Source organism: Physella acuta, unplaced genomic scaffold, assembly GCF_028476545.2.
Source record: "Physella acuta isolate Inbredline_101_S28 unplaced genomic scaffold, ASM2847654v3 ptg000933l, whole genome shotgun sequence".
Classification (NCBI taxonomy): domain Eukaryota; kingdom Metazoa; phylum Mollusca; class Gastropoda; family Physidae; genus Physella; species Physella acuta.
In genome coordinates, this window is record NW_026732450.1 from 1 (window position 1) to 16,031 (window position 16,031).

Genomic DNA, 16,031 nt, shown 5'->3' on the forward strand with positions numbered 1-16,031 from the left:
ACGCATTCTTTATACTTATACAATACTTGTTCCTTATGTCCAACATGCCACATGTAAAACGTAATCAATATGTCATACATACATGGCCCATGTAATACATGATGCTGATGCCAAATGTGCCCTATGTGATATGGGGTCATCCATAAATGACGTCACGCTTTTATGACGACTTTTACCTTCCCCCCCCCCTCCCCTCCGTCACAAAAAGCCAGACCCCCCCCCCTAAAATGACGTCACACCTCAGTCTACAACCCCCTCAAAATTGCAGTTGAATTTTTCTTAAAACATCGATATTTTTCCAAAACTTTTCTGAACTCTCTCAACATAGTGTATTTTAATCAATTCCTATTACAATTTATTAAAACAATTTTCTAAAACGCAAAATAACGGCTAAAATTCGTTTTCTAACGTTGTTTTTTTATAATGCTAAAAAGTGACGTCACACCATCTGAACCCCTGCCCCTCATCACACCACCAGTTACAAAATTAGGGACCCCCCTCCCCCTACGAGTGTGACGTCATTTATGGACGACCCCTATTTGTTCCATGTCACATATACGCCAATTCAATAAGCCCATGATGGCCTTAGGATTTTACAAGATTGTTCAGATATTTTTACAGATTTTTTTTATGGATTTACAACAGAAAATCTCATTGGTTTGACTTTCTATATCCTATTCTATAAATTAAGAATAAAAATTAAAAGCACATAGAGCTTTGAGCATCTTATTAATGTGGCATATGTCAGATATGCCATTTATGGCTTGTAAAAAATAAGTAAGAAAATTTGCATAAAGAAATAACAGGCTGAAGGATTGTAACTTTTTTTTCTTTAATTTTTGAACATTATTAGTACATTAAACATTATAAAAATAGTAGCCAGTGCACAATTATTTTTTATTTTAATAAAAAGTTATTTTGAACAATAAAATTATTTCACTTGCCAGATAAAAACACAAACAAAATTACAAAATTTATATTTCTCAAATATTAATTTCAAAGTTTCTATGAAAATATGTTTTGTCTGAAATTTATTATGAAATATTAAAGTTTTCTAATGCAAAAAAAAATTTTAAAAAAATTAATATTTTTTTATAGACCATATAAAACCCACTTGTTATATTAGTTAATATATTCTGCATGGTAGTGTGGCTATGTTATATTAGTATTTTTTTTATAAATAAAATATCAGTGGAATAGATATGATTTTATCATGGTTGGGGGGGGGGGGGGGGGGGGGGGGGGAAGGAAAGGAAGAGGGTCAAAAACTTTTCACCATATACATATATAACTTATCAGTTTTATAATATAGGCTTTTATATATAAGGCCTATATAATATTCCATAACATTATGGAGAATGTAAATAGTAAATGTGGTTTTTTTATATTATTTATTTTGCAACTAGAATCATTGAAATCCACAAGAGCACTTGTCATTTGCTATCAAGACATTTGTCATTTTGGTGTGTGTTGTCGTTTCCCCCCCCCCCCCCCCCCCCCCCCCCCCCCCCCCCCCCCCCCCCCCCCGCACACCCTGCCTACACCAGAGGTTAAACCAGGGGCAGATAACCCACCTCATCTACCAAACTTTGGTTTTTCTACTGCTGACAGTATCTAATATATTAGTCTCAATTATGATATACAATTTTATGACAAAACAAAAGTATCTTTAAAAATATACAACCGCAAACAACTAAAGAACACAAATTTATTAAATATACATCTTGGTTCATTGTATTATTTTTTAACATTTTTGTTAAATCAGAAATAATATTTGTACATTGAGCGCCAACAATTAACTTGAAGAGCTTTTTTCATATCCAAAGACTGCAAATCAACCAATCGGTTGGCTAGTTATTATCTGTATTCCTGTACTGCACAGCCATTTCAAATACATTTTTTAAATACAGCATTTGATTAAAATATCAGTGGTTTTGGTTCTTTTGAATATTCTTACAAATTTTTTTTTTTTTTTTTAATTTACAGTTAATCTGTAACAGCATTAAATTAAAAAAAAAAACAAAATATAAAAGTAGAAACAACCATACAAAATGTCACAAGTATAAAAGTATAACACAAGTATTTAAAACAAAAATTACTGGCTATTTGTGTAAGTGAAACAGGATGTTACCAGTGAGTAGAATACTGTACATAGAATTTGAGAGCACAAACAAGGGACACCACTCTGTTTTTTAATTTGATCAGAAGAGATTTCTGTTTACCAAGTTGAATTTATTCCCATTATGCTCCTCACTTAAAATAATATATTTTAATTTTTAAATAACTTACACATGTAAAACATGTATTCACTGATAAGGGTGACTGCACACTAGCTAGCCCACATAATGTTGGTATAGAATCCAGTTCATGTAGCTATAGATCATATCTCTGAATATCTTGAGGTTTTAAAAAAAACTAGCACAAGTTACTACAAAACCTTACATTTAGTTTTTTAAAGTGTTTTCCTTATTTATTAATGTGTTTGAAAGTGCAAAATATATATTTATAAATAAAAAAAAAAAATTATTTCATGTATTAAATTAATTTTTCAAATAATTAAATAAGAGAATTTTTTTTAAATCTTAGAAAAAGTTTATAGACCAAAATAGTTGTTAAATAAAAAAAGGCTTTGAAAACATAATCACAAGTTAATAGTTTGCTTGTTTAACATAATTTAAAGCCCTAAATTTACACATATTGCGTTACTTAACAAATGCCATGTTACTTTTAACAAATGCCATTTAAATAGTATTGTAACATATATATGAACATATCTTTTTTTAAAAGTCATCCTATAAAAGATGATATCATACCCATTGAACACTTTACAATGCAGCTGAACAGCTTAAAGGTTTTTAATGAAAAACTACTAAATTAAATCAAATAGTTTTTTTCTTCTTCTTAAAGCACAAGTTTTTTTTAATACAATGTTATTGTATTGTTTTTTTTTTATATGAAGTTTCTCAATACTGATATAAAAACAAGGCTAGAATTAATACTAAAATATTGAAGTTAAGTGATTTTTATCTCTTTTTAAAATAGATGTTCTATTAATTCAAGAATATTTTAAGTAACTAATTTTAATGTCAGTCACTGCTTAGAGTTGATCCCCTATTCAAGAGGGGGATGGGTTAGCCCATAGTAAATTGGGGGGGGGGGGGGGATGTGGAGCAAAAAAAAATATTTTTTTGTGGACATCTTAAATGGATGACCAGAAAACTTGTTTTGATTTTAGAGATGATTTACTTTGGTTTTGAATTATGTTTAACCAAATATTGCCATCAGGATTGTTTACATTGTATAAATTGCTACCTGTAGCCAGCATCCCCTCTAAGTGGAGAAAGTTAGTGTGTGACGTGAATTTTGTGTGCGCTGTGTTCTGAAAGTCTTATATAAGGATTTATGCTTCTACATAATGACTGCGCGGCATGTTCAAAACTACAATGCACCCGCGCAGCTTAGAAGGAAGATTGCCTGTAGCTAGCACTACACTTCCCAATAATTTCAAGTCTATAAATGTTGTAGTAACTAGAGCTTAACTTCCCCAGATGTCATGTTGAGTATTTAAACTGAGGGCTGCCTCCACAGGTCACCCCAAGAATACTATGTCATGCACTATTTGCCAGGAAATACAATCATTTAAAACAAAATTACATATGCCATTCATACATTCAGATGAATTTTGTAAAAAAAAAAGTGTATTGTACAAAATATCACAATAGTTTGCCCAAAAGTGGTAAAAGCAATACCCGAAGAAGAAATCCTAACGAGATAACTAATTAGCTTTATGAATAATTATGTTGTCAATTTAAATATTTTTTTAAAATAATGTAAAGTAACCAAATTGATGCTATACGGATAATGAAAAAAAATTCATACATTTTATCTTTGATATACAATTATATAAAATAACCCATCTATTCTAAATAAATATTAGCATGTCTGATTACAAAAAGCAAGCTGTAAGACCTAACATAAACACATGCTAATAAATAAAAGTATTGAAATGCATATTTTTTGCATAATAAATATCCACTGAACACCCTGTGAACATGATTCTGATAACAATAGCAATACTGTAAGACTTGCGTGGGGAGGGTTCTTTCTGAAGATCAATTAGTCCTTTCTTTTCTTCGTTAGCTTGACAGTGATGCGCATGGTCCATTATCAACAGCTAAAATAAATGAAGGAAAATCAAATACAGTGACTACATTTGTATGTTCTATTTTTACAACTAAGGTTCTAGCTATGTTATTTTGTGTTTATATTTACACTGAATAGAATTCTGGGAATTTCTAGACTAGCTAGGCTTAGAAAATTTGAGAACTTGCAGCAACTAAGACTAAAGTGAGAGTAACAAAAATATTACTGGAGTAAGGGAGTATGCTGGTAGTATATAGAATAAAATGGGCAACAGGATTAAGAGTAAAAGTTACTTGATTTACAATATATTGAGGAATGACTCACTGAATTGTCTCCCCACTGAACAGTTTACAACTACCAACAATGTAAAATTTTTAAAAAAGCTGAGGTCGATAATTAATTATTCTCAGTGATAATTAAGTGAAGTATTTCTGATATGAGAATAGAATAGACATTATCCAAGTGTAAGACATAAGTTGGCAAGGTATTTAAAATCACAACAAAATGAACTCATTTACCTTTCTTTCCTGCTAAGTCAGTATTTCAATACAAGTTGGCAAGGTATTTAAAAATCACAACAAAATGAGCCCATTTACCTTTTTTTCCTGTCAGCATTTCATTATAAGGTGGCAAGGTATTTCAAATCATAACAAAATGAACCCATTTACCTTTCTTTCCTGCTAAAGTCAGCATTTCATCAACAATCGTCCAGAGTACAGTTTCCTTGGGGTATTCGTTGTCCACGAGGTTGACCAGGTAGTAGTTGTCATGGATGTACTGAAGGATCTCCCGAGACTTTGACTCAGGTGAGTACAGGTAGCCCCAGGTCTCCAGCCACAGAGCAAACGCCTCGTCCTGCGCAGAAAAGTTAGTTGTCACATTATAGAGTTGTCACATTATACAATCTTTTTAGCAGAGTTGTCACTTTATACAATATTTTTTAGCAGAGAAGTTGTCACATTGAACAATCTTATTGTCATATTATACAATCTATGATTACTATTTTAAAAAGCTATTTCTTATCTTTGATTTGGAATAGAGATTTTAACATAAAAACGCTAGCACTACTATGCCTGTCAACACAAATAGGCACAAAAACCTACATCTAAACTGTGTTTTGTATTTAAATGCGTATAATTAAAAAATGGGATAATTTTTGGCAATAAAAATCCAGTTTAGTCAAATGCATTCTAGCAAATTTGTATTCAAAATACAGCCCTTTCGCATTTATCTTAATTTATTTTCTAAGTTATTGCCCTTTAATCATAATTAAACTAACCAGATATTGTGCATTTTTAAAATGCTAAACTAAGTGTACCTTCCAAGTTTTGAATGCCTCAGGATCAACAACTGTAGGCTGAATTATCTCTTTACCAGGAAACACACCCCAAGTTACTGCGATTGGCTGGAACTCATCACAGTTGGTGTAGTCTGCAACTCCCTTACAAAAGATTGACACTCTTTTAAACTTAAAAAAGTTTTTCACTCCATTTAAAATAATTATTCTTATAATACAGAAAGAAGGAACTTTTTAATTGTGAATTGTATTTATGTTGTTATATTCAATTTTAATATTTATTTAATTTATTTAAATTACCTAATGATAATGACAAAAAAATTGTATACTTTCTAAAGCAAGCTTAATTATAGTTCTAGGTTTAATTAAATGCTAACAATAGAGTACTCACTGAATGATTTATAATGTGATAGTTTACTAAAGGATATTTGGGCAAAATTTGTTTCAATGCAGCAATGTTCTCTTTTGATGTAAAAAATTCCAGATATGCCTGGGTAAAACAAAACAGTAAAAAAAATTTAAATGCTGAAAAATGAACATATAACTTATAACATGAAATTTAATTGTAAATCTGTTTTTAAAAATCTTTAAAATAAAATTTTAATAGAAATTTAATTTAAAACAATTTTTTTTTAATATAAATTATAGAATATATACAACAGCAAAGCAGAGATTTTTTAATGTTAAATAAATGTTAACGTGCTAAATGTTAAATTTTACTATAATGGCAAATATCCTTATAGCTTTTAATTTAAACAATCAGAAAAAATGTCTATGTCCAAAAGACCAACTAAAACAATACCTTCTGATAGATGTAACCATTGGGACTCCCCCAGCCAACTATGGGATCAGTGGAGGGGACACAGTTGACGCGGGGCTGCGAGTTGATTGTGAGAACCCCTCTAGCGTTGATGCAGGCCAGCTTGTCAGCAATCAGTGAAGTCTCTGCCACTATTTCATCATCATCCCAGGGGATCCTCTTCACCTGAAATTTTGTACATGTGATAAAAGCAACAAAAATATATTACAATACTTTGTTTAATATATCAAATGAATATAAGGGGAAGGCATGGTTAGGCAAGAGTGTGCATGATTGATAACTCCAAAAGTCCCATGTTCAGATCCCTTGGCAGGGGCCAGCAACCCATCTAGGAGAGAAAACTCCAATTAAAACTGCTGCCTTGCACAATGCATAGGGCCTACTGTAAAAATATATTTTTTAAAAGAAATCTGCAGTTTCAATTATTTTAAATGTATTTTAATTAAGAGGTGGATGATGACTATCATTTTTATGTGATTATATAAGGTGAATGGGATTACAAGCAGCAAAAAAGAGTGACGCCGTTTATGGACAACCCTGTAACTAAACCCAGATCCTCAGCAAAGGGGAAGAACTGCATTAATATAAACGTGGAAATATTTAAATGGTTATTTCCCTTAGTAAAAGCATCAAAATCAATGTAAATGAACCATCTAAATAAAACATTTTCAGAAAACGGGGCGTGAAATATGCAGCGTTTTAAAAAAATAAACTTAAAAATACTTTTTTGGTTAATTGAATCATACGGATTCAAGGTGGTCCTTAATAAGTTCATGTGATAATACACTGCTAGTGTTTTACTACTAAGGGGTCATCCATAAATGACGTCACACTCGGAGGGGGGGGGGGGGGGGGGGGGGTTCCGTCATTTTGTGACGATGTGTGATGAGGGGGGGTCAGATGTTGCGACGTCACATTTTTGCAATGTTAGAAAAAAGAATTTTAGACGTTATTTCGCGTTTTAGATAACTGTTTTAATAAATTGTAATAGTTAAGACAAGATTTTGGAAAAATTTCGATGTTTAAAAAAAAATTCAACTGCAATTTTCAGGGGGGGGGGGGGAATTGTGGGGTCGGCGTGGTCGAGTCGGTAAAGCTCATGGTTGCTAAACCGAAAAGTCGCGAGTTCGAACCCTCGGGCAGATGAGGCTCGTTAGCTGGGGACGGCCACTCTTCTAGGAGAGACAAATCCAAAATTAAACAACTGCTGCCTTGTAGATTGTTCTTGGTTGGACTAAGGCTTTGGAAGCAAATCCAAAAAGAAAAGCAGGCTGAAATCGGAGTCAATGGCCTCAATGGCGTATAACCAGTTGACACGTAACGCTTAATTGTGTTGGAGGCGTGGTCGAGTCGGCAAAAAGCTCTCGTTCAAACCCACTGGCAGATAAATCTCAACACTAATAATTAAGAAGAAGAAGAAGGGGGGTTGTAGGTTGAGGTGTGGCGTCATGTTAGGGGGGATCTGGCTTTTTGTGACGACGTGTGACGGAGGGGAGGGGGGGGGGGGGAGGTAAAAATCGTCAAAAAAAGCGTAACGTCATTTATGGATGACCCCTAACTAATGATTTGTAAAGTATGGAAAGCGGTCTTTTCATGTGTGTTTTTTCCCCAAACAATATTCACTACAACATTCTTTTACACACACACACACACAAAAATACTAGCTCTAGATTATTTGAAATTCATACAAAAGCGATTTTTTTTTTAAACTTTAAAGATTTTGTACACAATATGGGCATACAGAAAGAGCATGACTTATTTATGTCAAGGTCATTCCATCAAACAAAGGTGAACTTTCTTAATACGTCAAATATTTATTGACCTCGGCCTACTTATCTAAGCTCAGCGCGTCATCAGTTACATATATGATTTAGCTCAGCCAATGATTTATTAACATTAGATGTCTTTTTGTTATCTATAAAGCATCGTGGACAATTATGTCGTATCTTAGTTAATCGAAGGGTCTTTTTATCTTTTGTTTTAAGAAACGGAGTGCACCTTTAGTCGGGTTAAGTGCAATTAGGGGTCATCAAAGAACGTCACACACAGATCGAGGGGAGAGAGGCCCGGGAGGGGGAGGGGGTTCGTCTTGTGTGACGATGTCATTGTAGGCCTATTACGTAAGATAGGTTAGAATCTTGATGTTGCATATGGGTCCCACTTAGTATTTCTTAACAACAAAAACAATAGGAATTCAAATGATGTTTCATTTCATTAGAATTGTCTCCATTTAGGGGGGTCGTCCATAAATGACGTCACACTCGTAGGGGGGAGGGGGAGGTCCGTAATTTTGTGACGGTGTGTGATAAGAGGGAGGGGGTCGGGAGTTCAGATGGTATGACGTCACTTTTTTGCATTATAAAAAAGCAATGTTAGAAAACGAGTTTTAGCCGTTATTTTGCGTTTTAGAAAACGGTTTTAATAAATTGTATTAGGATTTGATCAAAATACTCAATGTTGACGAGTTCTGACAAGATTTTAGAAAAAAATATCGATGTTAAAAAAAAATTCAACAGCAATTTTGAGGGGGGGGGGGGGGGGTTGTAAGCTGAGGTGTGACATCATTTTAGGGGGGGGGGGTCTGGCTTTTTATGACGACGTGTGACGGAAGGGAGGGGGGGAGGTAAAAATCGTCAAAAAAAGCGTGACGTCATTTATGGATGACCCCTAGGGAGGGAGCCTGGCTTTGTCTGACTGTAGGGGTAAAAATTGCCATGTAGGCGGGAATGGGTAGATGTTGATGTCAGTGTGTAATTTTTCATGTTTTTTTTTCTTTGAAGTTAATACTGAGAAATATACTCTATTAACAGCCGTAAACTCTGGCTCTGATCCTAATCCACATTTTATTTTTTAAAAATCAAAACATAAGATTAAGCCTCCGGAGCGACTGGCTAAAAAGAAGCAATTATACAGACCAAAACAAAGCAGAAATTATTTACTAATAATTTTAGAGCTATAAATAGACACAAATAATCCTAGTAAGCTCCCCTTGTATGTGAACCTAACAAGTCCCACCTCCTCTGCTCAACGGGCAAAGAGCAATGAACTTTTGACCTACATACAAAGCCGGTTTAGCAGGAGTAGGTTACTGTAACCTTCTCCGCTTACACAGAATTATTTTTAGAAACTTTCAACACTCTACATGTAAACAATCTTTCAACAATAAAAAAAAACAGTAGCGTTACCTATTTGCAAATTAATTAGCATGAATTCAGCTCTTTTAAAGTAAACATTGTTTTTAAATTAACATTTGATCAAAAACAGCTAAGGTGTAAAAATAGAATCTCTTTATTGAAAGGAAGAGGGCCAACACCCTGACCTAAATAAGCAGCAATTGTTGATACAGTGTGGAGATCAACAACAAAATGGCCTTCTCATCCAAAACCATTTGCTGCTACTTATCAGAAAACTGGTAAACAAGCTAACAAACTCATCTACATGGGTACTCTTGGCTTAGCCATACCACACAGCTGGGCTAAGTCCTGAGTTAGGGTTGGATAAAATGTAGCCTAGTGGTGGTACTTCATAACTAGATTCTATTTCAAATACCACCAAAATGTTTTGAATACTTGCCTGTTTCAGTTCTTTTAGCAATCAACGAAATGTTTAAATATGTTTTATCCACAACAATTTTAGATATAAAAACACTTAAATTTTACTTAATCTGCAAAATAACTAATATTGTAACTAATATTATACAGTTCAATAGTTGAATTATTTGGGGAGCAATCATCTTTTCCCATTTGTGCCCAAGACACATGGGGCAGATGAAGTAGGGTTAATCTGTTTTAGGGATAGTGTGGTCAGCACAATGCCCAGCCGCCTTTGCTTTCCCTTATGTGAGTTAGGTACCCATCAGAGCTGGGTGGACTCAGTGATGTTCTTCAGACTTGAACCCAGATTTGAACTTGAGACTTTGGGGTTAGCAGCCTAGCTCTTTACCACCAGGTCACGCCTTCCCTTTGGGAGCAATGCTTGTAATTTATGACTATTACTGATAGCCTTATGAACTTTATTTCTTTCAAATTTCTTTTCAACATACAAAATAATGATACATAAGGACAGTGTATTATTTTACAATTACATCCAAAGAACAATGATAGAATCTAAAAAATCTTTGGGAGAGATTGCCATTATAGGAACAAAGTGTATGAACAAGGGTTTTAAAATTTTAATTACCTTGATGCCAGCTTTGTTGCATTCTCCTTTTAAATAGTGGACAAAGACTGACCACACATCTTCTTCGCATGAAAGCTCCTCTCCCCACATTTTGAGCAGTTCGTCTTTGCATGACTGGCTCTTCAAATAAAACAAGTGATAATACTTCAAGTCGTTGAAACTTGCAGCGCGGGTGTCACCCCACCTGCCGTTGGGGAACTCTTCCCAATCCGAAGTACGATAAACATAACTGTTTGGTCTGCAGCGCCAGAAGATTGGTCTCACTTCTTCCTCGCAGCGTGTGTGGTTGGCACTCTGTTTCCATGGTAGTGTCCGATGAACTTTCTCCACCCAGAGACCTAACCGTTTGAGAACCTCTTTGACTGCCACTTCTCTGTTGAGTGTGTAGAAGTGCAGGCCAGTGTTGGTGCCAGACTTGAGAAGCTCCTGGCACAGCAGAACTGCCTGGTCGATACCAAAGTTCCTGATAGCCTCATCATTGTCTTTAATAGGCGTGATAGAGTTGATGATCTCCAGTGGCACCTCAAGCTTGGAGAGTTTAACAATGTGGCGAAGAGACTGATAAGCCTGAAAACCATTCCAAAATGTAAGTTTTAATAATAACTATATCACGAAACTTGAAAAATAAACAGCTAAACGAGATAAATTCAGAAAAAAAAACACTAAATCTTGACAGTTACCTTAAAAGTTTTATAGAAACAACTCCCAAATGTGGAAAATTATAAATATATTTAATGTAACTACTTTATCTTTAAACTAAATTTATAATTTATTTTTGAAAAAAGCTGTTACCTGAATGGGTAATATGCCAGGAAGAATTGGCACCTGTATACCAATTTTTCGACAATCAGCCACGTAGTTAAAAAATGTTTCAGCCTTGAAAAAGAGTTGTGTGATGATGAAATCTGCACCTGCATCGACTTTCTCCTTTAGGTGCTGAAGATCTTCCTGGTAGGACTTACACTCAGGATGACCAGTGGGATAACCTAGTCAGAAAAACAACCAAGAGTTGTCTTATTGCCAAACATCATTGTATACCAGATTTTGTTTAGTGAAGGAAACAAACACCAGGAATTAATAGTCAACAAATATACGTAAGTTCTTACCAGCAACACATATAACAAAATGGTCACCAAATTCTTGTTTAATTAATCTAACGAGATCTGCAGCATAGTTGATTCCACCTGTGGTGCTTTTCCATTCCTTTTCCCCCTCTGGTAAATCTAAAGAAATAATGAAAGAAAAAAAATCACATACTTTTATACCCTAACAAAGACTTAGGAAATATAAAGACAGGTAAAAAAACATACTACATATTACACTATACTTTATAAAAAAAACACTTATAGGTTAGCAGGACAAATAAATAATTGACTGAATGTGACATTCAATTTCAATAAAAGGGAAAAAGCGAAGGGGCAGTAAGTAATCTGTGTTCTTTAAACTAATTAAATGAATTTATAGTATGCAATCATTTATTAAATCTTATCTTAATTTAGCAAATGACACAACTAAGTGTTTTGTATAAGGTACTCTAGTGATTTAGTTATAAGAAATTTTTATTGTGAGATAATGAAGTAGTATTTTAATGCTCCTTTGTGAACTGCACTTAATTAAACACCTGTTGCACAAGATACAGAGATTTACTTAAGATAACAAACTTGTTGACTTGCTGATTAAAAAAAACAACCTATTGACCTTTAAACTAGCTGTAAGAACTTTGCATAGATTATTTTTAGATTTAAAAAACAAAACTATTGTTTGTTTTTTTAAGTTTATCTAATATTTTTATCACAATGGAAAAATTTGACATCTTTATCATAATGAGATTATGCACATCAAAAAAATATATTTGGCATTAAAAGACATGTATTTTTTTCAAAAATGCAAAGGAACAAATGTTAATTTTACCTCCCCTTAAGGCCAGAATATTTCTGATTCCAATGTCTTTGGCTTTGTGAAGATTCTGCTTGATTTCATCTACAGTCATTCCCACACATGTCATGTGTAGCATGGTCTCAATGCCACAATAGTTGAGCATTGTACCTGCAATGCAGGTAGAGCTTGTGGGTTTTTCTGTGTTGCCGGGGTCCCCTGCAGGGTGCCATGTCATATCGCAAAACAATGGGCTCCCCTCAGCTAGCCTCTCAAATCTAAACAGACAAAAATAATAAGTAAAAAACATGGTTGATAAGACATAAGTTAGAGCTTAGTGAATATTGCATATACCTTAACTTCATTTTAGTATTAACAACTTCAACTATAAAATATGAGAAATTCAAATTCTCCATAACAAAAATGTGTATTTTTTATATTTCAGAATAGTATTTGGATCTCTTGAATACATACAAGAACTATGTTAAATGTTAAAACAGCAAGCACATACCTTGCGATCAGATTTAAAGCACCACTCTGTGTTCTAGGGGGAAAGAATTCCAACGAGTAGAATGGTGTTCTAGACTTCAGTCTTTTGAAAATCTTTTCTTTGAGAGAGACATACTTTTTCTTAGCTTGTATGGGAGAGGCTGCCCTGGAATTTGATGGTGATGATGACAATGAGGAAGAATCACTGGAGGTTCGAGAAACCTTCTTTGCTCCATTGAAAACTGCAGTGCCATTACTACCATTACTGGTAACCTCTATGTTCGACTCATTTAAAACACTTTCATTTTTCTCAACAAAATTATTTTCTGCTAAGGTATCACCACCGCTAAGTTTTGGCATCCTTGTTCAAAATGTCATGCATCTGCCGAAAAAATAAATTATTGTATATATTATAAAATATGCTAGAAAGATTTTGTGTGAACTAAATTAAAGAGTCGCCTACTAATCAGAACATAATAAGAACCAAATTGTATAGTCAATTTTTAACCATAGCACACAGCAATACTTTATGTTTAAATTTAAATCACACTGCATGGTCTTTTGAAAGTGGATTTTAAAAATGTAATTTAATAACTAACTAGTACAAACTAAATAACTAACTAATGAGTTATATGATATAATATCAGTATGTACTAAACCTAGCACAAGAAGTAGACTGAACAAAAACTAATCTAGTAAAGATAACTAGTTGAGTAGCCTAGTCATTCTTATATATATAATATATATTTATCTTTCAAGTATTTACAAGATGTTAATTTTGTTTAATAACATAGATCTAGGACTGTTAAAAATTACAGCATATATACACATTGTCATTACACATGCATAGTAATAACATTAACAAGCATTCCAATCTTTTATGGATAAAGAAATAGCCTAGCACTTTGTTTTAGAAGTTCTCTGGTCCAATTTTATTTGATATCATTTTATTTAACTAGATGAAGGTAATTTTTTGTTAGAAAATAGCCTAAATTAATTATAATAAAAATTAAAATAGGCCTACTGCAACAGATATTATTGATAATATTGAGAAAAATTATAATAATTAGGCCTACTATAATTTTAGGTAAACAAGTAAATAAGTCAGGGCTAACTAATAAATTTAAGTAATTACTACGAATCTACTGAATACATTCGTTGACAGTCACTGTGATTAAATCATTTAAAAAATAAGTAGTGTAGTAAGTCACTAGTAAGTACTGAGTCTAGTAAATCAAGATCTAGATCTAGATCTAGAATCTAGTAAGTTGTAGTGTAGTTGTATCAATCTCAAAATATTACGAATTAAATCTACTTAGCATATTCTACACTTGGGGGTTCGTTCTTCAAGAACTAACTTATTCATTGTAATTGTATCGGCCTAGTTCTAGATCTAGAAGTAATATTAGATCTAAGTTGAAATAAACATAGAATCGTCTAACTCTAACTTCACTTCCTCGTGAAATGCGTACGCCGATCTGTTTATTTACTGCGAAATCGAAAGTGGATAGATCTACATGCTAGTTAGCTGGTCTGACCAATCAACAACTAGGGATATTATTTGTTTTCCTTTATGCCTTATACTATTGGTTCAATTTAATCTATTAGATAGCCTAACTAAGCTAGGCTACAAGTATAATCTCTTTGTGGATGGTGACGAATAGGTAGGTCTTATGTTTATTTAAAATGTAATTTTTCCAACAAAATAAACTTTTTTTTAAAACAAGTGTGTAACCAAACCAAAATTTGCTGTAAAAAATGGGCTCTGTAAGTTAGCTGAGACTAAATTTTCCACTTTGCCAGACTGCTAAGTGAGGCAACACTGAAGAGAACAAAACAGTGTAGACTGCTTGCTTATATAGGGGCGCCGCCGCCAATCGAAGGACGAACAGCGCGCGCGACGACAAAATGTACGGTTAATCATGTTGGTCATATTTTAAATTTCGGAATTAAAAAGAAGTTGCCGTTTTGTATTTCGTACTAAGGGATCAGTTGTGGTGCACTGATGTAGTGCGGAAAGGGCTGCCAACTATGGAAGGACGCCAACATGTTGTTTTTAAAAATTAAAAAAGTTGAATTTGAGATGCATTTTTCAATTCTACAAAGTCGAAGTTCAGTAAAAAAAAAAAAAAAAAAAATACGTGCTCAGCTTTGTGAACTTTTAAACTATTTTCTACATCGATTTTGTAGCGAACATAAATTGTAAGGATTTTTTTAGCGGATTTGCGTGTAGCGAAATCCTTTAAGTTTAGGTCTACTCATGAAAACCAAGGATTTTCACCGGCTTGATACTACAGAGAGAATATAAGGGGAGGCAGTGGCGGACTAAGTGGGAGGTCTGCATCCGGGTGCCTCCGATTTTTACAAAACATAAAAAGATGTAAAGACCTACTGGTCCGACTATTAGAATCAGAATTTCTTCCAGGCATCTCTTCGCCCTCCCCCCCCCCCCCCCCCCCCGAAGTGAATGGAATTTATATAGAAAATATATACTTTTAACGGATTTTTAGTCCGAACCCCCCGAAAATTTCAAGTGAACCCCCCCCCCCCCCCCCCCCGGAGAAAAAGGTCTGGAAAAAAAACACTGATTAGCATCGTTCGAAATCACTACGCTCGATAGTAATTAACATGTTTTGAATGTTATGCCTGGTTATTTGAAGTGACAGATTGGTTAGTGACGTTGTTTTTATGTATTCCATCAATACGAATTATTATAACCTAACCTCGACGCCAGATGGAAGCTTCAATGAAGTACTAGGTTTATCTCATGATTATAGAAAAGAAGTGATGAAGCATTAACTCATTGACAGGGACGGATTAATTGGCTGAACAGGAGGCCAGTGGCGTAGCGAGGTCGGGTGTCACCCGGTGCGGCACTTAATGGTGTCACCCCCAGAGGCGTAGCGACCCTTCCCGGGGACAAACTTTCAATTTTTTTATTTGTAGCCCCCCCCCCCCCCCCCCTCAAACTTTTGATTTGCACGCCCCCTCAAGTTTTCGATTTGCACCCCCCCCCCCTCAAGTTTTTCTCTATATATTTTGTTATTTTTTGCCTTGGTGTCACCCCCCTAAATGGTGTCACCCGGTGCGGTCCGCACCCCCCGCCGCCCCCCTCGCTACGCCCCTGCAGGAGGCCACCAATTTTCTGATAACCACGATCCTAAACAATTTCCTATCAATTTTTTGTATGCTGCTTACAATCTAAATTAATGTTGGATGATTTGATGT

The 16,031-nt window shown here is 34.4% G+C and overlaps 1 protein-coding gene across 4 annotated transcripts; it reads right to left on the reverse strand.

The window, feature by feature from the left end:
* Positions 1–3,267: 3,267 nt before the first annotated feature.
* LOC131953608 (methylenetetrahydrofolate reductase (NADPH)) lies at positions 3,268–14,622 on the reverse strand. Of its 4 annotated transcripts, none has more exons than XM_059316858.1 (11): positions 14,544–14,622; positions 12,826–13,185; positions 12,351–12,592; positions 11,546–11,662; positions 11,232–11,425; positions 10,440–11,006; positions 6,243–6,425; positions 5,832–5,930; positions 5,462–5,584; positions 4,812–4,998; positions 3,268–4,174 (listed from the first exon to the last, which is right to left on the reverse strand). In XM_059316858.1, the coding sequence occupies exons 2-11, from the start codon at positions 13,161–13,163 to the stop codon at positions 4,137–4,139; spliced, it is 2,088 nt and encodes a 695-aa protein (XP_059172841.1). In that variant the 5' UTR covers positions 13,164–13,185; positions 14,544–14,622; the 3' UTR covers positions 3,268–4,136. The 4 variants fall into 4 exon arrangements, with proteins under 4 accessions (XP_059172841.1, XP_059172842.1, XP_059172840.1 ...); XM_059316859.1 differs by lacking the exon at positions 14,544–14,622 and adding an exon at positions 14,252–14,294; XM_059316857.1 differs by lacking the exon at positions 14,544–14,622 and adding an exon at positions 14,162–14,246.
* Between the last annotated feature and the right edge of the window lie 1,409 nt (positions 14,623–16,031).

Coding starts and splice junctions, on each gene's coding strand:
- LOC131953608 (XM_059316858.1), bottom strand. CDS start 13,163: ATGCCAAAACTTAGCGGTGGTGATACCTTAGCAGAAAATAATTTTGTT. Junction 4,999..5,461: donor AGGCATTCAAAACTTGGAAG/GTACACTTAGTT, acceptor TTTTCTGCGCAG/GACGAGGCGTTTGCTCTGTG. Junction 4,175..4,811: donor GACTTTAGCAGGAAAGAAAG/GTAAATGGGTTC, acceptor CATTTATTTTAG/CTGTTGATAATGGACCATGC.